The 25814-nt window shown below is 38.9% G+C and overlaps 1 protein-coding gene across 6 annotated transcripts in view; it reads left to right on the top strand.

Annotated features, from left to right (window-relative positions):
- The window catches only part of LOC137216971 (membrane-bound transcription factor site-2 protease), a 38641-nt gene extending 18649 nt beyond the window's left edge, over positions 1 to 19992 (top strand). The window contains exons 6-12 of one of the 6 annotated variants that reach the window (XM_067723105.1): positions 6083 to 6201; positions 6631 to 6687; positions 7129 to 7309; positions 15654 to 15748; positions 16114 to 16309; positions 17822 to 17897; positions 19238 to 19992. In XM_067723105.1, coding sequence (XP_067579206.1) covers positions 6083 to 6201; positions 6631 to 6687; positions 7129 to 7309; positions 15654 to 15748; positions 16114 to 16309; positions 17822 to 17897; positions 19238 to 19460 — 947 coding nt within the window. In that variant the 3' untranslated portion in view covers positions 19461 to 19992. Of the gene's footprint in view, positions 1 to 644; positions 2768 to 6082; positions 6202 to 6630; positions 6688 to 7128; positions 7310 to 15653; positions 15749 to 16113; positions 16310 to 17821; positions 17898 to 19237 lie in introns of those variants that run through there. The other 5 variants (XM_067723106.1, XM_067723103.1, XM_067723101.1 and 2 more) reach the window with 5 other exon arrangements.
- Positions 19993 to 25814: the final 5822 nt, after the last annotated feature.

The raw sequence follows: 25814 nt of genomic DNA, 5'->3' as shown, positions 1-25814 counted from the left end.
CCCCGCCCATACTATTATATACCTGGCGGGGGGAGGGGGGGGGACAAAAAAGTCAATGGAAATGAAATACAGAAAAATTCTGTAGAGCCTGGTTGCTGTATTCAAAAAAAACAATAGCTTGGCGCGCTGAGCAAAGAGGCACGCAGTGGCAGGAGAGCTGGCGCACGCACGAGTGTGTGAGCGGGGGCATGAGCATGGTCCTGCACTCTCCTGGGGTGCCCCAGCTTAGAAGCGCATGTGCGGGGTGCCCCAAAGCACATGTGCGGGGCGGGGTGGGGGAGTGCTCCAAAGCGCATGTGCAGGGTGCGCAAAGCGCATGTGCCGGTGGTGCCCCAAAGCGCATGTGCAGGGGGAGTGCTCCAAAGCGCATGTGCAGGGTGCCCAAAGCGCATGTGCGGGGAGGGGGTGGTGCCGCAAAGCGCGTGTGCGGGGTGACGCAAAGCGTGTGTGTGGGGTGACGTAAAGCGCATGTACGGTGGGGGGTGTGCCCCAAAGCGAACGTGTGAGGCGGGTCCAGAAGCTTCCACGTCGTCTGCGTTTTCCGCGTCCCGCACCGGAAGCGCCCTCTCTTTCCTCTGGAGCTCGGGCTTTTCTCTCACAGCCTTTCTTTTCCGCGGCCGTCTTGTCGTTCGTTCGCTGCCCAGTAGCCAAAGCCTCAGAAGAGCCCTCGGCCATGGCCTCAAACAACATTTTCTACATCATGACAGAAAACTCGGAGATGTACGCAGATGCTGTGGAGCTGCACCAGATCCCTGTGGAGACCGTCCCTGTGGAGACCGTCCCTGTGGAGACCGTCCCTGTGGAGACTGTCCCTGTGGAGACCTTCCCTGTGGAGACCGTCCCTGTGGAGACCGTCCCTGTGGAGACCGTCCCTGTGGAGACAATGGCGGTTGAGGCAGCCAAGGAGTACGAAGACATCAGCGGCAGCTGTGTCCACGATGGCCACCACCATACGTCTCTGCTCGTGCTGCAGCCTCTCATTATCAGCACCCCAAACCAAGGGGACTGCAACAAGGAAATGATCATGATGCAGATGCAGGAGGAGGTGATGGGCTACTACCGGTCTGAAGACCTGCAGGTCACCAACCTGGAGAACAAGACGGCCATCCTGGCCGACGAAAACAACTGCTTCCAGGAGACCCTGGCTCCCTTGTCACCACCCTCCACGTCCTCCTCGGCCTACAGCCACAGCAGGAAGGACAGTGGCCAAGGCACAAAGGCCAGCGATAAGAGTAGTTACGCCGGCGGCAAGGCCGGGGCGGCAAGCAGCTCCGAGGTGGGCAGCGAGAAGTGGGAGCAGGAGCAGGTGCACGTCAAATCCCTGGAAGGTGTGTTCGCCGTCACCACGTGCTCCACGTGCGATGAGAGAGGCCACGAGACTAGACAGGCTGCTGAGAAACGAACTCTTGGTTATTCAGAGTACCTGACGGGGAAGAAGCTGCCTCCTGGAGGAATTCCTGGCCTTGACCTCTCAGATCCCAAACAAGTGGCAGAATTTACTAGAAAGAAGCCCCAGAAAACCAAAGAAGAGCCCCCGAAATCAATAGCTTGCCCTAGCAAAGGCTGCATGAAGATGTTCAGGGATAAGTCTGCTTTGAGAAAGCATCTGCACACCCATGGTCCCAGAGTCCACGTATGTGCAGAATGTGGCAAAGCTTTTGTTGAGAGCTCAAAACTGAAACGTCATCAACTGGTGCATACGGGAGAGAAGCCCTTTCAGTGCACCTTCGAAGGCTGCGGAAAAAGCTTTTCCCTCGATTTCAATTTGCGTACCCATGTGCGAATCCATACCGGAGAGAGGCCCTTCATATGCCCCTTCAATTACTGTAATAAGACATTTACTCAGTCAGCTAACCTGAAAACTCATATCTTAGCACATGCTAAGAATAAAGATAGACAGTAAAAAGGAGAGAAGAAACTTCTCAGGCTCGGAAAGCATCTTCCAATAATGTGATGGGAAATAAATATGCCTCTTTTTTGTGTACTGTTTCTAGAAAAGAATTTTTTTAATGACTCTAACACGTCTAAGGGTCAGGTTTTGATAGGTTAGTAGAAGTAAAATTTAAAAGATAAAAAAAGTAATTCTTTATATAAGATAACATTGTTAAGATGTTCTGTCTTGTTCTGTAATACAGTTTGAAAAACGTTATGTTTTTGTAACATTTGGTCACAAAAGGACAATTCATGAAGCTCACATCAAAAGACTGTTGTTTATACAACTGTGCTAAAAATGGGACTTTTCACATTCTTTTAAATATCAAGTTCGTCTATTTATGATTTTAAAGTTATGGATTTTCTAAATGTTCACATTTATACTTTTAAGAATACGTTTAGTAGTTCTATATATGGTTTTTCTGTAAGTAGATAACGTTGGAGATTTTCTTTAAAAGAAGGACAGTTACATGCATCTATAAAGTATTTTCCTGTTTAAAAAAGTTATATAGGTTTAGTTTGCCATCTTAATTTTGGTTGTATTCTTTGACATTAACACATTTTGCATAACTACCTTTTAGATGCACTGGATTGTGTAGTATTGAATATTGGATGGGACGTAGTAGTCGATTTAAACCTGTTTTAGTCTTTTTATTTTCCCCCAAATACTACCAGGTGCTGTCTTTTAGTGTCATTTCTTTGCCTGTTTAGTTAAGGAGTGGTGCTCAGTTGTGGAATATGTTATGTGTGTATTGACTTTTTAATACTTGGTACATACATCCCTTGTAATAGAAAAAGCAAAAAATAAAATACCTGTTCTAAAGAAAGAAAAAAACTTGCCTATATAAATGTTGTACCTAGAAAATAGAGAAAACAGGGAGGGTACGACTGGCATCTGGTGGGTAGAGGCCAGGGATGCTGCTAAACATTTTACAGTGCACAAGATAGTCCCCCACAACAAAAAATTATCTGGCCCAGAATGCCAGTAGTGCCACTGTTGAGAAACCCTGCTCTAGAGAAAGTAAAAATTGTAACAAAAATTTGTTTGGTATACTCAAAAAGCAAATCATTAATGAACAAGAGATTGTTTAAATAAAGGAAATAAAGGTACCTGCATTGCAATGTAGCCATCATGGGCAAATCTGGAATCCAACAGGGTGGTCTGGTACCAGCTGCATCCCTGACAAGAGATAGGAGAGTCCAGCCCAGAGAGTCAAAGAAGCAGTGCTGCTGTGTGCCCCTCTGACTGTTGCTTGGATGAGAAAAGCCAGGGTCGTATGGTGGTGTCATCCTGATAAGGGAGAGGTCGGGTGCAAGCTTTTAGGCCCTCCTGAGGGGTTAAGGGGAAAGTTGAATTTAGCACATGGTAATGGTGGCAAATATAATCAATGGGGCTGGATTATTTTGTGAAATTGTCTTGGGACTAGCAACAGGGTGGTGGGGTGGTATAGCTGTATTCCTAATTAGTTTCACTAGAGTAAATTCCAGTGGGTCAAAGAATTAGAGATTTTTTTCTGTTTGTTTTAATTTTGTTTTTTAAATGATGCTAGGGACTTCCCTGACCATCCAGTGGTTAAGACTGTGCTTCCACTGCAGGGGGCATGGGCTCAATCCCTGGTGGGGGAACTAAGAACCCGCATGCCTCGAGTGAAAATTAAAAAAAAAAAAAACCTATGAAAACAATACAAGAAAACACAGGTGAGTGTCTTCTGTAGTCTTGAACTGGGAAAGGCTTAATACAAAAGGAGACATTTTGACCTCACCAAAATTTAAAATGTCTGCATAGGCAAAACTATAAACCAAGCCAAACAAACTGGAGGAAATGATTATAATACCTCGTACAGAAGAACAAATTCCTCAGTGTATGTATTACAAATAATAATATATATAAATTAGTTTAAGAAAAAAAAGACAACCCAGTCAAAAAATGTAAACTGATAGTGGATAGAAGTAAGCAATTCTCAGACAAAAATACAAATAACCATTTAATAAGCATGAAAAATGTACAAGCTCACTCATCATTAAAGAAATAGAAATCAGAATGAGATTTTACCTTTCACCTAGCAGATGGCAGTCTAAAGTTATGATAGCATCCCATCCAGTATTGTTCAGAGGGTGGGGAAACACATGCCACTTAGAATATAATGCAAACTTGTTGGAGGTCAGTTTTAATGCATGTATTTTTTGACCCAATAATTCCATTTCTGTGCAATTTTCCATACCTTCAGATGCATTCTTAATTAGATGCATAACAATATGAGCAAAGCTGTTTGTTGCAGCATTGTATGAAAAAGTTAAAACAGCCTAAGTGATCATTAGGAGGGAACCTTATAAATAAGTCAATGTTTTTTTTTGAAATGGATTACTCTGTAGTGGATATAAGAAGTGGGTTAGATATGAATGTGCAGGTGAGGAAGAAGTCGAAAATATATAAATGAAAAAGCAAAATATAGTTTGTGATAAATAGCTTGATACCATTAGTGTTTTTAAAAGATCTTTCTGGGGCTTCCCTGGTGGCACGGTGGTTGAGAGTCCGCCTGCCGATGCAGGGGACACGGGTTCGTGCCCCGGTCTGGGAGGATCCCACATGCCGCGGAGCGGCTGGGCCCGTGAGCCATGGCCGCTGGGCCTGCGCGTCCAGAGCCTGTGCTCCATGGCGGGAGAGGTCACATCAGTGAGGGGCCCGCGTACCGCAAAAAAAAAAAAAAAAAAGATCTTGCTGTGTGCAAAACAGAAAATATTGTTTACCCAATATGTCCTGGACTAGAGGAACATTTTACATTGTGAATATGATCCATATTAGCTAGGTATCTGGCTGCTGTAAAAGCTAAAAATAGTAGTGACTTAAACTCTCATAAAACATTGCAAATGTAAGTAGTTCAATGCTGATATGATAATTCTATGATTTGGGGGACTCAGACTCTTTCTGTCTTAGCTCTACTATTCCCAACATGCAGCTTCTGCGTCATGGACTCAGGTTTAGCTCCATCATAGCTACATTCCAGCCAGTAAGACAATCCCCATCACTTCCACTTGCATCCTTTTGCCGAAACAGTCATATGGCCATACTCAGCCTCCTGAGAGTCTGGGAGATGTCTTTTAAGTTATGTTTCTATCATTATAGAACACTGGTCCTCAACCACTGGTGCTATCACCCTCCTGGGGATATTTGGAATGTGTGGGGTGAGGGCAGTTGTTTGCTTGTCTCAGTGACTGGAGAACACTAATGACTTTCAGAGGATGGAGTCGGGAATGCTATATGTCCTGTATTGTAAAGGACAAGACCTGCACAACTAAGAATCACACTGCTCAGAGAGTGGGTAGTGCTTCCACCCTGCCTTATGAGAAAAACTGTACTAGAGGGCAAGGATCGGTATGGGAGGGGGGGGTAATCTAGAGGTATGCTAGTGAATGTTTAACATCTAGCCCTGGAGGAGAGGGTGGAGAGCTCTGATATGTAGCATTTGCTGGTTTCTGTGGTGTAAATACTCCCACCGTGGCCAATTTCAAAGCGCCAACTTGAAGTTCCTGAAGGAGGAGTTGGTTAAAGAGGCCCGGTCAACTGTGGCAAGCTGGTAGGAGCAGGCTCCAGCACACCACTGGGTTCACCTAACCATCTCTTCAGAGATGGCAGAGATAGTTATAGTCTTGATGTAAGATACATACCCCAGTTCAGCAAGAATGTTTTTTACTTCATCATAACTTTTATTTGATAGCTCTGAAGTTCCTTTCAAAGATCACAAGTATGTTTTTTTTTCACAACTATGTTTAAATTAATATGTATACATTTTCTGAGAAAAGAGTAGTAAGTAGAAGATATTCTATTCATTATATACACACACACCTTTACATATATAATAGAGGTATGTATGTAATCGAATATAGATTCTAATAGTGTTAAATCATATTAGCATGTGGTCTTCCTAGTATTGTATTAACATGCTCATTTTAGATTTTAATATCTGAAATGGAAGAAACCTCTAACTGAACATCTGTCTTCTGTACTAATAAGTAGATCTATCTGCCTCACAGCTTCTTCTGGTTACTTTACTAATTTATCAGAATGCCTAAGTATTATGAAGTACAACTACCTGGAATGATATCATTCCTGCCCCTGGTTGAGCTTATTCCTTTTTTTCCCTCTTTTCAGGTATCTGGCATAATTTCGTCCTTGCACTCCTGGGTATTTTAGCTCTTGTTCTCCTTCCTGTAATTCTCTTGCCGTTTTACTACACTGGAGTCGGGGTGCTTATCACTGAAGTTGCTGAGGTAAATAACAGATTACTTGGGGTATTTTTCGCCAGATTTTGTGATGTAACACTTAGCATTTTATGTCAGGAACTTTTTTTTTTTTTAAGGAACTTTTATTCAAACTGTTCTCATGTACAGAATGCTCAGTTTCTCCTGAAGAAATTACTGTAATCCTTTCAAATCAAAGAAATAGTTTTGTGAACTACATTGGCTCTTTTAAAATACTGAAAATTGTTTCTGTTCTGAGTTACAAGGATAGTATCAAGACTTTCTAACTGTAGTTTGATTAAATGCATCATTTACCTTTACTGTTTATTTTTATAACTCTGCTTTTGAGTCAGATGTCGTTACTCCTAAGAAGTAAGAAAGATGGAACCTAGGCTAGCCAGCAGAACATTTCGTGGGAGTTTAAATTAATGTCTTCAACTCTGTATTTCACTCCCTTAGACTACTATGATGGTATCAAGTCTTCTCTTCACACTTTGGGACAAGGAAAATTACCTTGTGAGCAACTGCCTCATGTACTCATGTGTTCATTGTGCTGACGGTATTGTCTGCATATTTGGGACTGTGTTTAGATAAGTCTTATAATTTTATCCATTGATGATATAGGACATTGAAAGCATTCTGATGACTACTTTCACAAAAAATTTTAATTAGCAGTTTGGGAAAAAGTTTATCATTTTAATCTTAACTGTTGGCAAGTGGGGTTTGTTTGGTTTTCATTTGTGAAAAATTCAAAATTTTAGTGAAATATGAAAAGTATAATTATTGGGTGTTATTTTGTTAATTTTCTAGGACTATACATCTTGGATTCAAAGCTGGATTATTTTCTACATTATTCAAAATAGTCTACTTAATTAAGTCAGTGTCTTTATTATTTGCTCAGATTAATCATAGCTTGTCTTCACACATTATCTGATTTAATTCTGCCCTCTTCCCAAGGACTCACCTGCCATTGGACCCAGAGGCCTTTTTGTGGGAGACCTTGTCACCCATCTACAGGATTGTCCTGTTACAAATGTACAAGATTGGAATGAATGTCTCGATACCATCGCCTATGAGCCCCAAATTGGTTACTGTATAAGTGCATCAACTTTACAGCAGTTAAGCTTCCCAGTTAGAGGTGTGTATATTTCCTCAGTATAATATAATGCTTCAAGCAGCAGTACTTGCCATTTGCTAATTCTTAGATCATGTCTGTAGATTTATTTTGTCCTAACTTATTTAAAACAAATCAGTAAAGTAATAATAAGCCTAAACTAGTAAACATTCTTCTTGGTAAGTTAGATACTAATATGTATGTTTTGTTTATTATATATTGTTGTTGAACTTCTAACTAATTTCATATTTGATTTTCAGAACTCTAGTATCTAATTCTTTCAGCATTTAAAAAACACTTGTGTTAAGTCAGCATTCAAGCTCAAACATAACCAATTAACTAAATTCCAGCAATTAAATACCCTTGTGCTGTATGGATGGTGGCATGTCCAAAGCTATTTGGGGTAGGGTTTTTTTGTGTGGCAGTCATCCAGAGGAAGTCATCTTGGTGTCCGAAAATACCCACTGAAGTCACATCTGTTGTTCTGTGTCGTAGGCGACAGGGTGAAGCAAGTTTATTCTCAGAAGCTTCCAAATTTATTTTTAGCTCTTCCAGCTCTGAAAAACCAGTCTGCCAACTCTTCATACAAAATTATGGGGACCCAAATTATTGAAAGTGCTGGAAAGCACAAATTATGCTCACAGACTACATCTTTAAGTCAAGAAATGCCTGGATACTTGTCTACATCTACTGGGGTTAAGAAATATGATTAATTATCAAGAATAACTGTATTAAAGTACTGTGTACAACAGTGACAAAGTAGTAAGAACTGATTTAAAATTTTTTTCAAATGTAGTCTTCCATGTATAACCCATTTTTAAGAATTTTTTTTATTGTAAACATTTTTCAAACATACATAAATGTCAAGAGAGTAGTACAGGGAATTCCCTGGTGGTCCAGTGGTTAGGACTCCGCGCTTTCACTGCTGAAGGCATGGGTTCAGTCCCTAGTCGGGGAACGAAGATCCCACAAGTCATACAGCACGGCCCAAAAAAAAAAAAAAAAGAGAGAGAGAGTAGTATAAATGAAACCTCATGTATCCTTCTCCTAGCTTCAGCAATTATCAACATTTTGCCATTTTTTTTATCCAGCCTGTCCACTTTTGAGGGAAGTATTTTAAAGCACATCCCAGGTATCCTGTCATTTTATCCATAAACTTCAGCATATCTTTAATAGATGATGACCTTTTAGACATGACCACAGTACTATTATCACACCTAACAAAATTAACAATAATTCCTAATACCTGCACTCTTCTCTGGTTTTGTTTTTATAGTTGGTTTAAGTTGGATGGTATGCCTTTTAAGTCTCTTTTAAGTTGTAACAATTCCCCCTGACTTTTTATTTTTAATATCATTTATTGAAGAAACTGAGTCATTTGTTTTGTCAAATTTATCATTAACATGTTCGGTATCCCCCAAATTTCCTATAGATGGTAGTTAGGTCCAGAGGCTTGATTAGATTCAGGATCCATTTTTGGCAGGGGCAGAAATACCTCGTAGGTAGCACTCAGTACTTCATATTGCATCTCATGTTTTTCCATGTATCGCATCTTTTCAGTTGGGTGTGTAATCCACAGTGTGTTCTTCTGTAAGAGAAATAATCCATAATTTCATACTTCTTAAGTCCTTTATCATTTTCCTCAAGTTTCTCTAAACTTGGTACAATCTGTATTGAATTACAAAAGCCAAAATGACATCGTAATCAAATAAAGCTCTCTCCAGTAGGATTGTTTTATTTAGAATATCTGCATTTCAGATGTTTAAGCTTTTGTCTTTATTCAGGCAGACAGAATGGAAGTGAAATTTTTCTTGAAATACTGTGAAACTCTTTCCTTATTAACTTTTTGAGTATTTCACTATTATGGATCATATGCTATATTTTGGAGGTATTTGTTTAAAAACCCAAAGCAGATATTACTCTTCCCACACTAATAAAAAAATCAATCCCAAAATAATAATTCTTCAATATATGTCTCATTTCCTTAGGAGCGACTGTATTAGGATACTTGCTGATTTTACATGATGACTGTATCTGATAAACCCGTACCTCCATTTAATCATTTTTAAATGGAGTACATATACTCAGCCAGACTGTAGAAATCTTAATGACTGTAAATGTAACTTAAAATATATACTAGATTTTTTTTTTTTTTTTTTTTTTTTTTTTTTTTTGCGGTACGTGGGCCTCTCACTGTTGTGGCCTCTCCCGTTGCAGAGCAACAGGCTCCGGACGCGCAGGCTCAGCGGCCATGGCTCACGGGCGCAGCTGCTCTGCGGCATGTGGGATCTTCCCGGACGGGGGCACGAACGCGTGTCCCCTGCATCGGCAAGCGAACTCTCAACCACTGCGCCACCAGGGAAGCCCTACTAGATTAATTTTAATGGCAGACTTGACCAAAGTGGCTATGGACATTTAAGAAAACTACGGGGCTTCCCTGGTGGTGCAGTGGTTGAGAGTCCGCCTGCCGATGCACGGGACACGGGTTCGTGCCCCGGTCCGGGAAGATCCCACATGCCCGTGAGCCATGGCCGCTGAGCCTGCGTGTCCGGAGCCTGTGCTCCGCAATGGGAGAGGCCACAACAGTGAGAGGCCCGCGTACCACAAAAAAAAAAAAAAAAAAACAAGAAAACTATGGATTGATATTATTTTACATGTATCTAGGGACCTTTGTTATCCTACATTATGAGTAGATGGCAAAGATATAGCCAAATATGGTAATGCAAAGTAGCTCATAATCCAAAAGTGATTCATATTCAATTTAGAGTAGAATTCAATATACATAATTCAAATTCTGAAAATTTATACCACTTGAAAACAATAAAGCCACCTTAGAAAGATCTGACCCTGAAAGTGCTCATAAGCTGTCCCAGCCAATCATTTCTGGCCTCATTTCATACCCTGACTCTCCCAGGTGTAATTTTAAATTTTTAAAGATATTCCCTAAGATATTAATTAATTACGGTATTAATTAAGCAGACTAGATGTTCTCCTTAAAATATTAACAGGTATATTTGTGGCAAATTAGAAAAATGTGGTTAATCAACATGAAATGACTATTCATTTTATGAAATTGTTGGGAACTACTTTTTTCTTCTGTCAGTCCTTTCGTTTTTGATTTTTAAACATTAACCTGCTAAACTATGAGCAGCACCAACAGAACCAAGGCTGGTTTAATTACACCTCTGCCCTTGGTACATGGGGCAAGAAGCCTAAGGAGCTTGTCCCACACACTCCTTGCAGATTGAATGGCCTTTGCAGGAAGCCCCAAAAAGGACACTGGGTGAGGCTTAGAGCCCTTTGTACCTGGAATAAATCTCTGGTTTCATTCTGCATCAGAACAGAACAAAGTTCCCCTCTTCATATTCAAGCCTCTGCTTAATTTAAGATTGCTCTGTGTCCATATGCCACTTAGTGATTTGAATGAAACTAAAAGTTACAGACAAGAACTAGTTTGTTTCTTTTTGGGGATTATTTTCTAACAAGTAGCTTGCATCCTCTTTCTTTAGTTTCAGGAGACACTCTTCATATATGCCTAAAGCTAAATTCCTTTTTTTCTTTCTTGGAAGCATTGTCTTGAATAAGAAAGACTACTAAGTCCAGCACTTGAATGGCATTTTAAAAAGAGTGAGATTGAATACTAAAGGCAACCGCTCCCTAAAATGAAGCTATGAGTCCAGACACAGGCATCCCCTTTGAATAGCCTATATTCCTGTTCAGAGGAGATGAGGGTATATACCTGTAACTGCCTGGCACAGGGAGTATTGTCCTATCTTATGCATCTTTAACTGAAGTGAGAAAAGGCCGTTCCTGACTTAGTTTAAAATAGTAAAAGGAAAACTCTGGAAATCTTTTCCACATAGTTTGAGTACCCAGATTGTTTTTATGCTCAAATCTTCTCTAATGTTTAGAAAAAAGTGTCTGTTCTCCCATTGTGAATATCAAGGTATCATCCAAGGTTTCTTTGCTCTCACCAATTGAAGAGAGAGAGAGAGTTTATAATTTTTTAACTACTTGGTACTAGGTGGTGCTGGTATAAATTCTACCATAGAACTAAGAATAAAGGGACTTCCCTGGTGGCGCAGTGGTTAAGAATCTGCCTGCCAGTGGAGGGGACATGGGTTCAATCCCTGGTCCGGGAAGATCCCACATGCCGCGGAGCAGCTAAGCCCGTGCGCCCCAACTACTGAGCCTGTGCTCTAGAGCCCGCGAGCCATAACTACTGAAGCCCGCGTGCCTAGAGCCGGTGCTCCACAACAAGAGAAGCCACTGCAATGAGAAGCCTGCGCACCGCAACGAAGAGTAGCCCCCACTCGCCACAAAAGCCCGCGCACAGCAATGAAGACCCAATGCAGCCATAAGTAAATAAATAAATAAATAAATAAATAGAATAAATAGGTTTGCATGCCTATATTGGAACTCTAGTTACATTTATATATTTATTAAACTAGGGTAAGAAAATTGTTCAATTCATTTTAGTGATGTAAAAAGTAGTGAGTACTGTGAACTATAGATTGAAAAAGTCTCTTCCTTCCAGCCTTATTCCAAAATTACCTCTGGTCTAGACCATCCTTTGAAGACTAGACTATTTCTACAAGTATCTTAGGGCCCATCTTAGGGTACATTCAGAATATGCAGGTTCTCCTTGTAATGGAATTATGAAACTGTTCTGGTCTTAATTTCCCTAATTCTTTCCCAGTCTGGGGAGATTTAAGGGAGAATTCTAATTTCCTAAAGTTAAACTGAAGCCATGAATGCCTCTGGGACCTCCCATTGCAGTCTTTTTTTTTTTTTTTTTTTTTTTGCGGTACGTGGGCCTCTCACTGTTGTGGCCTCTCCTGTTGCGGAGCACAGGCTCCGGACGTGCAGGCTCAGCGGCCATGGCTCACGGGCCTAGCCTCTCCACGGCATGTGGGATCCTCCCAGACCGGGGCACGAACCCGTGTCCCCTGCATCGGCAGGCGGACTCCCAACCACTGCGCCACCAGGGAAGCCCTCCCATTGCAGTCTTGAATGTGCCTTCCAAAGTAGAATTGGATTGGTCTCTCATGTTGATAGCAGTATACTAATGTGAAAATTACCTCTGGCATACCCGTCTTATAGGTTAAGAATTGAGTCACAGAAATTAAGTGACTTGTCCTTTAATGTGATCCAGTAGAAAAGATTCTAAAATAAAATACATTTTTAAATGTACAACTTTTTTTAAATTGATAAACAGAGAAATATCAAGTTTACTTCTCACATGATAACAAAATAATGGGAAATTCTGTATGTCAGGAGGCACTTCATTTTGTCATGGTAGCCATAGCCATCAGTTTATGTTTTAATTGGATTAATCACCATAGGAAGAAGCCATAACCTAGAGGTCACAAATTGGTGGTAACCTAGAGGCCAAATCCAGCCAGCCTTGACAGATGTGTATGGTTTGGCTTGCACAATATTTTTAAAATTCTTAATTGGCTGCCAATATTTAAGAGGTTTCGGGACTTCCCTGGTGGTCCAGTGGTTAAGACTCCACTGCAGGGGGCACGGGTTCAATCCCTGGTCGGGGAACTAAGTTCCCGCATGCTGCACAGCACGGCCAAAAAGAAAAAAGAAAAGGTTTCACATGAGGGTCCAGGCTTCTTTCTCATGGAATAAAATAGATGATCTCTTGACTCTCGGCCCCAAGTTGAGTGGCCTAGAACAAGGTATGTATTCTCTAATTCATCACAACCCCCACCATTTCCTATTTTTTCCACACACTATCCACTTCATTTATTTGATACCTGCTTGGCCCCTTTAAGCTGTTGTATTATCAGACATGCTATATCAACAGTGATATCAAATTCTTGACTTTTCAATTCTGTGTTGCATACATTCCTCCAGGAAAAAATAAGAATCAAGCATCAGATGTAAATTTTTAAAAATCATTACTGATACAAAGGCAAGTGGCATAGAACACCATTTATGTATTCAGTGCATATTGAGTTATTCACCTTATATAAGATACTGAGAAACTTTTCCCTCAAAGACCTCACAGTCTAATCAAAGAATTAGACCATGCCCACATTACGGTACAAGGTTAAATATAATTAATGACAAAAAGTATTGGGAGTTGTGAGAGTTGATGGCAGTCAGTCTTGACTGAAAAGATGAGGACAGGCTTCATAGCAGCAGCTCTTGAGCTGGGCCTCAACAGTGAGTTTAATTTCAGGAGACCGATATAAATGAACCTCGGCGCCACAGACTAGAAGTTGGTCAGGGAACTGCTAATAATTTGGTTCAGCAAGAGAAGAGTATGAGCTAAGGTGACTAAAAAAAAAAAGTAGAAGTCTTTATGTTTTAGGCTATGGCATTTAGACTGTTTGGGAGCAGCACAGAGTCTTTGGATATTTGGATTAGAAGAGCTACATTCTCAGAGTTCTACACTGGAAGGTTAATCTGAAGCATTCAGTATGTAGGACAAGTTTGCATATGAGAGCTAGGTGGTAAACTAGATGCGTTAGTACTCTCTTCAAATGGGTCAAGTGAGAAAGAATTGGAGTCTACCCTTTAGTGAGAATAAAGAGAAAAATAATGAGAAGGTAAAAATTGGTGCGACTTGGCAACTGATGAGAAAAAATACTGAGGGCTTTTGCCTGGATCTTTTTTTTTTTTTTTTTTAATCCTAAACACCTTTTTACCTTATAGTTTACCGTTAGGGCTGATGAGTGATTATAGGCACAAGTTTGTGCCATTAGTTGTTCACAGTTTGCTTTCATATTTTAAATATTACTCATCACCCAGAATTTAAATACCCATTCAGTTATGGTAAGAAAACAAGGCAAAACTACCCACACAGCTAGCCATTGCAGAGGAGAAATTGATGCATCTGTTAGTTTACTTCACCTCTGTTTTGTTCTTCGCGTTGGCAACAGTGCGTGTTTAAGGACATCCAGTCTAACCAAATGATCTAGAAGAAAAAAAGAAAAGATTTAAAAACAAACAGAAACCTTTGCCTGAAATATAAAATCCTTATAAAGTCAGATTGCATATCAACAACCATTTTCACGCCAGCACTCCTAAAGGCACTCTTGTTAATAATGCTTTTCGTAGTATTGGAAATCGGGGATAACTTTACTTTCTCTTCTTCAGCACATATGAGTATGGTAGTAGGTATATAAGATTCTAAGTTTAGTTGGTCCTTGCCACACATCAATTTTTTTTCTCTCTCTTTTTTTTTTTTTTTGCCACACCCCGTGGCATGTGGGATCTTAGTTCCCTGACCAAGGATCGAACCTGTGCCCCCTGCAGTGGAAGCTGGGAGTCTTAACCACTGGACTGCCAGGGAAGTCCCCACGCATCGATTTTGCTTTACAGGTTTGATGTGCTGAATGCAGGAAACCTTCCAAAATAAATATATGGAAAAAAATTTTTGTCCCAGCTGTAACAGTGATTTAGCTTCCTTATTCTACCCTAGACACAAGAGAAGCAGTCTACCAAAGAACTTGAAAAAATAAATGAATAATGGGGATACTTGCCCTGTTTCTGTTATCTTCCAAAAATGGTAACTGGATTACTAGTATGCAGGCAAATATGTGCATATCTGTGGGGTCCAATTGGGCTGCCCTGGTTCTGTGGGGAAAGCCTCAAGATAAGCCTGGAGGTGGGAGAGATATTTGATATGATGTCCTTAGGGATGAGAGTCTCTTAGGCATCCTCTAGCTCAGTGGTCCCCAACCTTTTTGGCACCAGGGACCGGTTTTGTGGAAGACATTTTTCCCCAGGGTAGGGGGCAGGGGTGGTGGTTCAGGTGGTAATGTGAGTAATGGTTCAGGCGGTAATGCGAGCGATGGGGAGCGGCAGATGAAGCTTCGCTCGCTCGCTCGCTCGCCACTCACCTCCTGCTATGCGACCCGGTTCCTAACAGGCCGTGGACCGCTACCGGTCCGCGGCCCCGGGGTTGGGGATCCCCTGCTCTAGCTCACTGTGCTAACAGCACAGCACAGGAGTTCAGTAGTGAAATTGGATCAGTGGATCAGCAGCATTAGGACATCTAATAGTGGCTCATTAAATATTTGTGCTTGACCACCTGGAGTTATTGCAAAACCTACTGAGACCCTGGAACTCCAGCTTTACGAGTGGGTAAGTTTATATGAAGACAACTAACCTAGGGTAATTGATGCTTCTTGATTTCAAATTGGATGTATCTCTTTTTATAATGTAAAATCAAACTCTGCAGTGAGTAGCTGACAAGCTGAACTGTCAATTATACAGTTGTTTCTGAATTCATATGCATTTTACTTAATTCTTTTTGTCTTGAAAGCAAAATTCTTATTACAAATGTACTTCTGTGTAATGGATTCTTTTTTCTAATAACAGATTTTAATAAACCATTTCTCTTCAGCATACAAACGGCTAGACGGTTCGACTGAATGCTGTAACAATCACAGCCTTACAGATGTGTGCTTTTCCTATAGAAATAATTTTAATAAGCGTTTGGTAAGTTGTCCCTGAAGCAGTCTTGCTTGCCTGATATAATTATTACAAAATAAGCATATAGAACTAAAATGGAATCTACAAAACCATTGCCCTTTTGCTTTGTATAATTTTATTAAAATCTCTACATTTCACATGTCATATTTCATCTGAGAATCTTTAAAAATTTTATAATGGTAATATCTTATTTGGCCAAAGTGGAATAATTGAATCTAATTTATAGTAGATACACATAAATGGCATTTCCTTTATATGAGCTTCATTCCTAATATGCTAGGTGACATGAAAGATATTGAAGTAATGTAACTTGGTGTTTTTCTTGTTAACAAGTCATTTTTAATATTGACTAATTAATGTTCTATCCCTAGCATACATGTCTACCTGCCCGGAAAGCAGTGGAAGCCACCCAAGTTTGTAGAACCAATAAAGATTGTAAAAAAAGCTCAAGTTCAAGTTTCTGTATAATACCTTCTTTGGAAACTCATACTCGCTTAATAAAAGTGAAACACCCACCTCAAATCGATATGTTGTATGTAGGACATCCACTGCACCTTCACTACACAGGTGGGTATTATTGTGGTAGACCCTCAGAATATCGCTACAATGGCATATATTCTCAGTGGTAGCAACTCAGTACACATCTTGCATTAATTTTATTTATTATATTTGATCACTTTTCAAAGTCTTGTTAACTTGTTCTTAAGCACGAAATGAAATTTAAGCAGTAGGAAAATAATCTGAATTTATAAAGCAAGATGGAGCTGAACACCATGTCTGCCTATGGAGAGTGACACATGACGCATTTTTCCTTCACTACCGTTTATATCACATAGATGATCTCTAAGATATTCTCTGAGCGTTTATTAAATTTATCCAAGCTCCCAAAACAGTAGCAAGAGCAGCATATGTCAAAGAATGCCTGGAATCATAGTGATACTACACTTCATCTTAGCCAAAAGGCCGAGAAGCGATTGGAATCACAGTGATAATGATGATAAAGTAATTTGTGCATGACACATGAATTTTATATGAATATAATTTCAAAACCGGGCCAACATAATTGTTTTAACAGTGGCAACATGATTGGATTAAACATATAGCTTCTCCATATGGCTGAAGATCATACAGTCTAACTTATTTTGTTGTACAAGATTTTTTTTATGTTCCTTTTTTTTTACCAGTTTTATTGAAATATAATTCACATATCATACAATTCACCCTTTTAAATTGTACAGTTAGCTGGGACGAAGTGAGAGAGTGGCATGGACATATATACACTACCGAATGTAAAATAGATAGCTAGTGGGAAGCAGCCGCATAGAACAGGGAGATCAGCTCTGTGCTTTGTGACCACCTAGAGGGGTGGGATGGGGAGGGTGGGAGGGAGGGAGATGCAAGAGGGAGGAGCCGTGGGGATATATGTATATGTATAGCTGATTCACTTTGTGATACAGCAGAAACTAACACACCATTGTAAAGTAATTATACTCCAATGAAGATGTTAAAAAAAATTAAAAATAAAAAATAAAGTGTACAGTTCAGTAGTTTTTAATATATTCAGAGTTGTGGAACCATCACCACAGTCTTGTTCCAGAATATTTTCATCACCCCAAAAAGAAAGCCCATACCCATTAGGCAGTCATTCTACTTCTCTACACCCACCCACCCCCAGCCCTTGGCAACCACTAATCTACTTTCTGTTTCTGCAAATTTGCCTGTTTCTGCACATTTCATATAAATGGAATACTTTGAAAAATATTTTGAAAAATATTTTGTATTTTTAAAGTCAATCTCTGTATTTGGTAGTCATAGTTGGTATATAATCAGTTTTATCATATTCGCACCTCAAAATATAAGTACACTGAGACATGAATTTCTGTATTCCACTATTTTTATTAGATGTTCTAGAATTGCCAATTGCTTTTATATGTGGGCCATAGAGCCTGCCTGCATATGTTTGGGAAGGGCTTTCTCAATCAATTTAATAGGCTAGCCCAATTATTAGTCATATGGTAAAATTCATAATGCTGTTGCTTATCTGTATAAATAATATTATTTCTTATTTTTCTTTTTTAGTGAGCATCACCAGTTTTATTCCACGTTTCAACTTTCTAAGCATAGATCTGCCTGTGGTTGTGGAGACATTTGTCAAGTATCCTTTCTGGCGTGAAAGATGTTTTTAAAATGTGCTACTTGGGGGCTTCCCTGGTGGCGCAGTGGTTGAGAGTCCGCCTGCCGATGCAGGGGACGTGGGTTCGTGTCCCGGTTTGGGAAGATTCCACATGCCGCGGAGCGGCTGGGCCGGTGAGCCATGGCCGCTGAGCCTGCGCGTCCGGAGCCTGTTGCTCTGCAACGGGAGAGGCCACAACAGTGAGAGGCCCGCGTACCGCAAAAAAAAAAAAAGTGCTACTTGGAACTTCATTAGTTTTACCTTGATTAGAGAGCATGAACAGACCTTACAAGTATCAGTTAACTGCTAATACCAAAAAAAGAGACTTTAAAGTTGAAAAAGATCAGATTGTACCTAGGGAGGAAGAAGTCAGAGAAGAAAGATTGATTGGGAGGAGAGAAAGGTTAAGATGTCGAAGGGAAGGAACCTAGAATACAAATTGAGAGTTGAATTTAGGGGTATAAAACCTTTTAGTACGTTTATAAAGGATGAACGCTTCAGCTACTGATGCGGTGATGAATTCCACCCCTTCTGAGCCTGTTGGCTCTGATCAAGTGGAGGAATGCGTAAGGGAGATCAAACTGGTTTCCAATACTAAAATAGCATTCAGAGGACAAAATCTCATGTGTTCTTTAGCATATTATATTTGCATGTAAAAAAAAAATTTAATTGGTTATTATATAGAATTTCAATAAACTGAACAGTTTGGAAAGGTTCTTTATTTTTGTCACTTTTAAATCTTTAATTTCTTTCCTTAATGATTTGCAAAAAAAAATGAAACAAAACAAATGAGCAAATTAGTAACAAATTAGTTAACAAATGAGTTACTAAAAAATGTGTACAGTCAAAATTGTACCTTGTAGACTACAGCTTTTTCTCGGAGATATTTACACTATGACCTTACAGATGATAGTAAAATAGAGTTCAAGGGGCCAAAATCTTTATATATCTAATATAACGTATACTTCGTAAGGATCAAAAAGTAATTTTCCCTTATTTCTTATTCCTTTCTCTTGATGTATAATTAAAGAATTAGAAAGAGTTAGTCTTCTGAAGGAGTTCATTACAGATTGTCTTGGTCTACAAGTGGTTGGCCTTTATTTTTCTAGTCAAGGTTTTTGAACTTCGAAATAATATGTCATTTGTTTTAAATAGTAGAGATCTAAGAAGCAATGGTGTATACTGGTAAGCAGAGATTTAAAGAAAGGAAGGAAGTCACCTGTAATCTCAAATCCAGTCCTGGTAAAATGCCTGCTTCTGACTCCCACAAATGTGCTTTGCCCTCAGACCTCGCCGTAAGCTCCTTAACCGATTTTAACCAGGTACCTGATTTCCCTCTCGGGAGCTCTGGCTATTGTTAATGCAGTGCCCTGCTTTGCTTTGGACGGACAATGGATTTTAAACTCTTTCCTAGATGCTACTCTTACCTCAGTGATTGGAGACAATGATGTCAAAGATCTGATAGGATTTTTCATCTTGCTTGGTGGCAGTGTACTTTTGGCTGCCAATGTGACCCTGGGACTCTGGATGGTTACAGCACGGTAATATCTGCACTCATTTGATAGAATCTCTGAGTTACAATATACAATATTGAAAACCTTACTTGGTGTGAAATATAAAGTGTTTCCTTAAAATTACATTTTAGCCAACAACTTTAAGTTCTTTATCCAGAGTATCCAAACTATGGGATAAACAGAAGAAATGAAAGGCATAGTCCCTGATTACATTCTAGTTTTAAAGACTGAACCTACAACCTTCAGATGCTTGTGGAACAATTCCTAAACAAGTGCAAATTCATGTTAAACCATTTTTGTGTGGCTACGTATCATGTTGAAATAATGTAAAGGAAAACAGAATTGGGTAGGATTAATTGGGAAAAACTTCTTGAAAAAGCATCATTAATCCAGATTTGAAGGAGACCAGACTTTGGCCAAGTGGAAAGGTGAGCATTTTCTTGGTCTATATCTCTTGTCCCTTGTCTTGTTTGAAAAGTATTTTTAAATTAAATTGTGTATTATTTTGTACTCTGACAACTGAGGTCTGATTACAATTAAATTAATAAAATTCTGTAAAAGAATCCGCTGACATGAAAGGGAAAATCTTTGTCAAATGATGCCAAATAAATGAACAAAGAGGAAGTAGGGTCTGTAATAGGGTGAGACATGTTTTGCCCCACAAGAGTTGCCTCTTTGATAATATGTCCCTATACTCTCATAAAGCAACACTACCCTTGACATTCAGAGTGAGCTGCAGAAGTATCTGCCACCTGCAGTATGTGAGCTGAGACAGTTAGGGGTGAACCTCAGAAATGAGCCAGGTGGGTCTTGCGGCAGGTCACAAGACAGATCACAGGACCTTCTGCAGTCTGGGTTACTGTTCTCTACAGAGCTTCAAAGCTTGGAATCCTTCCAGGGTAGGTATTTTCTCTTGTGCTGCTGGAGCTATCTGGGGCCTAGCTCCTAGGTCCCTGTCTTCAAGAAGCAATTACCTTAAAAAAAAAAAAAAAAAGAAGCAATTACCTTAAGCCCTGAACCATACTCTGTCCTCACCAGTGGCTCCGATGTTTCTCTGTGTTGGGTAATTAAATATGTAGTCCTTGCTTTCCATCTTTCCCCTAAGCTACCTCTGTGGGTCCACGAAAGACTTGGTAGTAGAGTGAGTATGGCTGCATGTGAGTACAAATGTGGATTTGCCAGTGCCCGGGAACTGCCTCTTGAGCCCAAAAGAGCCCTGCCTAGTTTGAGATCTTTTGGACTGGAGATGCAGCCCTGGAAGATCTGGGAAGTCAATAGGCCAGTGTGAAGCTGTTGGTATTAGAAGTATATGAGCAAGCTCTTTCTTTGATGAAAAATATTTGCTTCTCTCATATACTCAAGAACATGACTAGTCATGTATCCAAGTTTTTCATTAATTGAGGTATTCATGGGGTTCACCTCTTTCAGATCACTGAGTTGCTTTTTAGGCACTAAAACTTTTTAACCATTTTTAAGGAAACTTTAGATTGTATTATAAATCTGCCTGCCTTCTTAAACAGAAATTATATATTGAATATAATTTTAATATTTTTAATGACTCAAGGTCATCAGTTATTACCACTACTTAAAACTGTACAAATTATTGGTTTATCCTAGGAAAAAGGCATTTGTTCTGTTTTTAGGCAGACAGTCTTTCAGGATTAAAGTATATTAACAGAGTGATACGCAGACCTGTTCAGGTAGTAACGTTTGGGGAATACCATGAAATACTTACATAATTAATTCTATTACATGAACTAAGCAGTTTATTAATGGAAATGCTATATATGTGCAGGTCAGTTTTTTAAAACTGAGAAAAAAATTTAATAGATGAAATCCTACCTGTAAACTTCTTTTTCTGGGTGGAAAAAAAACCCCAAGCATGTCATTTTCTTATGGCTTTTAAACACCTTGGTCTTCTGCTACACTGGGTCAGGATTTGGCAAACACTCTATTAGGATATTGAGCACATCAGTCCCATTTTTACAGAAATGGCCTCATTGTGTAAGAAAGGAAATGTTATGTGTTGTTTCTTCAGCTTGATTGTGGGCACTTCTAGAGCGAGGACCATGTCATACTCATCTTTGCATCCCTGGCACAGTGCATGAGACATCAAAAATACTTAATAAATGTGGTTGAATGGATGATGATTAGTGTTATTTATGGATTAGAAAAGCATGTTTCTATTTAAGTAAGCTGTAAAAAGTATTATTGAATATACTGTAAATATATAACATAAAATAATAACTTGGAAGGTCTGTGTCCCTGATATATTATCATCTTTATGAAAATAGTCCATTTTGGTTTCTGTAGAGCAATTAGAAAAATGAATTATTTTGAGGATTTGAAGAAAGTGTTGTGTTGGCAGTTGTTCAGCAGTAAAACTTCATTTTCAGTGTTTCTATTCTGCACTGTTTACATTTTTCAGGGTTGTTTTTAATCACTTAAAATCCGTAAAGGATGTATATATTCTTTTTAGCATTTCAGTTTGAAAAGACATGCAGTTAAACTTGACCTTCTGATCATCGCTCTTACAGGTCACTATCTGTTCTAACAGTAAATTGTAACCATGCACTTCATGGATATGTGGCTCTTAGTCATCAGTTTGTCCTGTGGTATTTATTGAATGTCCACATACTAATGGTACACAGGTATTTTTTTTCTATAAATCTTTCAACTGAGCTGTAATTCATTCTTAGGCTTTAACTTGAAGATATCGTAGTTGCTGGCGTTTAATGTTTAGCAATAAAAGAATAAATGTGTACCAGCACTCTATGTTTTATCATCTATGTGTTGTCTTTTTTTAAATTTGTATTCTTTTCTGTCAAAATTTTTCCCTTTACATACAGTACCATCTTAGATGTTTTAAAATTCTTGATTCTAAAAGCAGCCTCAGTTTTCACTCAAGCAATCTGTATATGAAAGTTGTTGGTAGGCCACAGAAAGAAGTCTTTTTTAAATGAAATCCCTGTACTCTCACTACTGTTTTGGAAATGGCCTGTTCATGGATAAAGAAAGAAGACCATCATGTTTCGTTAGTGACTGATAGAAGTCTTCTCTAAGTCTATGTTTTTAGGAATTCGTGAAAGAAAGTGTTTCACCTTTTGCCCTAGCACTTCCTCCGTTGTCCACAGAGCCAACCTCCCTCCTACACACACACACACCACACACACACACACACACACACACACACACACACACACACACACACTCACATTCTCTTTCCTTCTCTCCCCCTCCCCCTCTTCCTCTCTCTTCTTGGTTACTAAGGGCCAGATAAAATAGGCTGGGAATTTACCGCAGTTCCTGACTGACTAGTAGCCCCATCTCACACCTCCTCTTTGCCTCTGATCCCATTATACTACAGTTAAGAGCCACAAGACTAGATGATTGATTATCTATCAGCTTTACTGAAATATAATTAAATACCATAAAATTCACCTGTTTAAAATGTACGATTCAATGTAAACCAGTTTTCTTTTAATGACTCATCAAACAATAGTATACATACGCTTTAGTATAATCTATCCTTTTAAGTACATGAACACGTGATCAATGATAGAGTTAAGTAACAAATTTATTTTTAAGGGAAAGCATGTGGATATACTTTATTGAAACAGTAAGCCTTTTTAAATCAGTGCATATGCAAGCTACTCTTGCTGTTTAGGCCATACTAATTTGAATAATCCATTGTATATTTTATCAGACCATGGCAAATGAATTCAATGAGGGGAAAGCCTCTATTTCAGAACCTAATGCTACAATAGGTTATATTCAGGGTGGAGATAGAAAAAAATGGCTAAAGGAAGTTGCAGTTCTAATTACCAAGCAGGTTATATTGTGTAATTTGATTTCCCATTAAAGAAAGAAAAAAAAACACCCTTATATCTTAGTTTTATTTAGCTAAAGATTGATGGATATTCAATAAATGTCCCTTATTATCTGAATGCTTCTCAGACTTTTGTACTGAAGTGCTCCTGACACTGTAGAGAAGGGAAAACCCAGAAGTATCTAAGAGTAGAACCCTGTAATTGGCTCTCCATCCTATAAAGTTGAATCTCACTTTATCTTAAATTCATGTGAATTTTACATTCCATTAATCAGGCATCATAAAGCCAGTCCTCCTCTTAAAGATATGAAACTCTAAACTGTAAAAGAATTAAACCCTATGAATATTAAGATTTTTCTTCATGTCTAAAACACATTGGTAGAGGGAATCCCTGGCAGTCCAGTGGTTAGGATTCAGCACTTTCACTACCATGAGCCAGATTCAATCCCTGGTCCAGGAACTAAGATCCCGCAAGCCACCCGGTGTGGCCAAAAAATAAATAAATAAAATAAAATAAAACACATTGGTAGAAAGTATATAACAGCTGGTCTGTAGACTAGTGACAGCCTATGTTGGTGTTTTTGGATCCATAGTGAAATAAAGATAATGTGTATTATCTCTAATTACAAAATAAAGATAATGTATGTGTGTTGTTAAAAGGTTGCCTGCTGCCCTTTATCAAAGAGCCCTCCTTTATTTGGAGTATGGAAATGCAATAATTTCACTTAGCACTTAAGGGCTCTCTGTAACTGAAATTTATTCATTGGCAAGGCATGTGGGTTTCATGTTTACCCGCACCCTTACCTCCACCTGAATTACCTGACTTCCATGTCCTGACAAATCCCTTAGGTGCAAAATGGCATTTTCTTTGAACTTGCATTTCTCATATTATTAATAATATTGCACATCTATATATTTGTTTAGCCATTTGGATTTTTCATTCTGCCAATTGCTTATTGATATCCTTTGTTCAGTTTTCCATCAAGCATCCTAAATTTTTCTTATTGATCCATAGGAATTTCTTGTATATTCTAGATTAGGGATCAACAAACTATAGCTTGAAGGCCAAATCCTGCTCACCAGCTATTATGGTAAATAAGTTTTTATTGAAACACAACCATATTCATTCATTTATGGCTGCTTTCATGCTACAACAGCAGAGTTGAACAGTTGCAACAGAGACCATATGGCCCATAAAACCTAAAATATTTACTATCTATTTACAGAATAACCCAAGTTCTAGATATCAACTCTTGTCCATTTTAGATGTTGCAAATAATTTTTCCCAGTCTATCATCCATCTATAAATTTTTATTTATGAGGTCCTTTGTTGAACAAGGATTTTTAGTTTGATGTAGTCAAATCTATTAATTTCTTGATTCATTGTTTGTATTTTGTGAGTCTTACTTAAAAAGTTCTGTCCTGTCCCAAAGTCACAATAATACCCTATACTTTCTTCTGTTTGCTTTAGAGTTGTACTTTCACAATGTGATCTTTAATTTCTAGAATATATTGTGTGAGGTAGGAAATCCAGGTTTATTTTTCTGTATAGAATGAACTATCTTTAAAATAGACATAATAGTATTTTCCTTTATAATATTGTTAAATAAAACAGTTTACCTAAAGTTCTTAATATGGCACCTGACACGCTCAAGTTACTATTATGTACTCTATTTACTTTCAGAATGCAGAATTATAACATAAATTTTCCCTCATATCTCAGTCCACACTGGCATTAGATCTTGCCTCCATTTGGTATGCCTTTTTGGCTTCCAGTGCTTTTGGGCTAGCTCTGGTTTTCCAGAGTGTCTCCCCAGGCCTTGACCCTTTTAAATATTTTTTCCTGCAATAAAAATGGACCTAAAATCGTATTTAAGGTGTTGGCTAAGGATTTTGCTCACTGAAACTATTCAAAATAATCTGTGTTCATGGGTGTATTCATTGATAGTAACATGGGCATTTGACCCAAACTGTCTTAATTCAGAAGGAAGCACTGTGATGAAGCAATGTAGGAGAGAATTTGGGGCAGGATGAACTTTGAGGACTAAATCAGACTATAGAAAGCTGTACACAGTCTGGGATATTGCATTTCAAAGTAAGCTCTTTTTTTTTTAAACAAGTTCATTTTAATTTGTATTTTTTTAGTTAGAAAAGAGGCTAAACTTTTTTTTTAATGTCTGTTGTTTTGTAGATCTTTTTTATCCACATCCTTTGCCCATATTTCCCTGCAGCCATTATCACCTTCTTACTGCTTGTCATCATTCAAGATTCACATTTTCACAAAGGGTTTGCAAATATATTGGACCATATCTTAACTTCTTTTACCTGCCCTTGACCTTCACGCTTTATTCCTAGCATTCTTATCTTCCCTTTCAGCCACTTTGTTTCCATCCTTTAATGGCTTCCAATTTTCTTCCTAGGCTTTCTGTATCACCAGCAATCTACAGTGGGAGGTAGCACTTAGCAATTTACAGAATTTTCATTCGTCCAGTTCAGGCCATCCCCTTTTCTGTTACGGAAATAACTGGGAAAAAGAGGTTGGTTATCAGGAGTTTA

The sequence above is a fragment of the Pseudorca crassidens genome, chromosome X (genome assembly GCF_039906515.1).
Source record: "Pseudorca crassidens isolate mPseCra1 chromosome X, mPseCra1.hap1, whole genome shotgun sequence".
Taxonomy (NCBI): Eukaryota; Metazoa; Chordata; class Mammalia; order Artiodactyla; family Delphinidae; genus Pseudorca; species Pseudorca crassidens.
The sequence above is the reverse complement of the archived record's forward strand: the minus strand, read 5'-3'. Positions and strand labels throughout refer to the sequence as shown.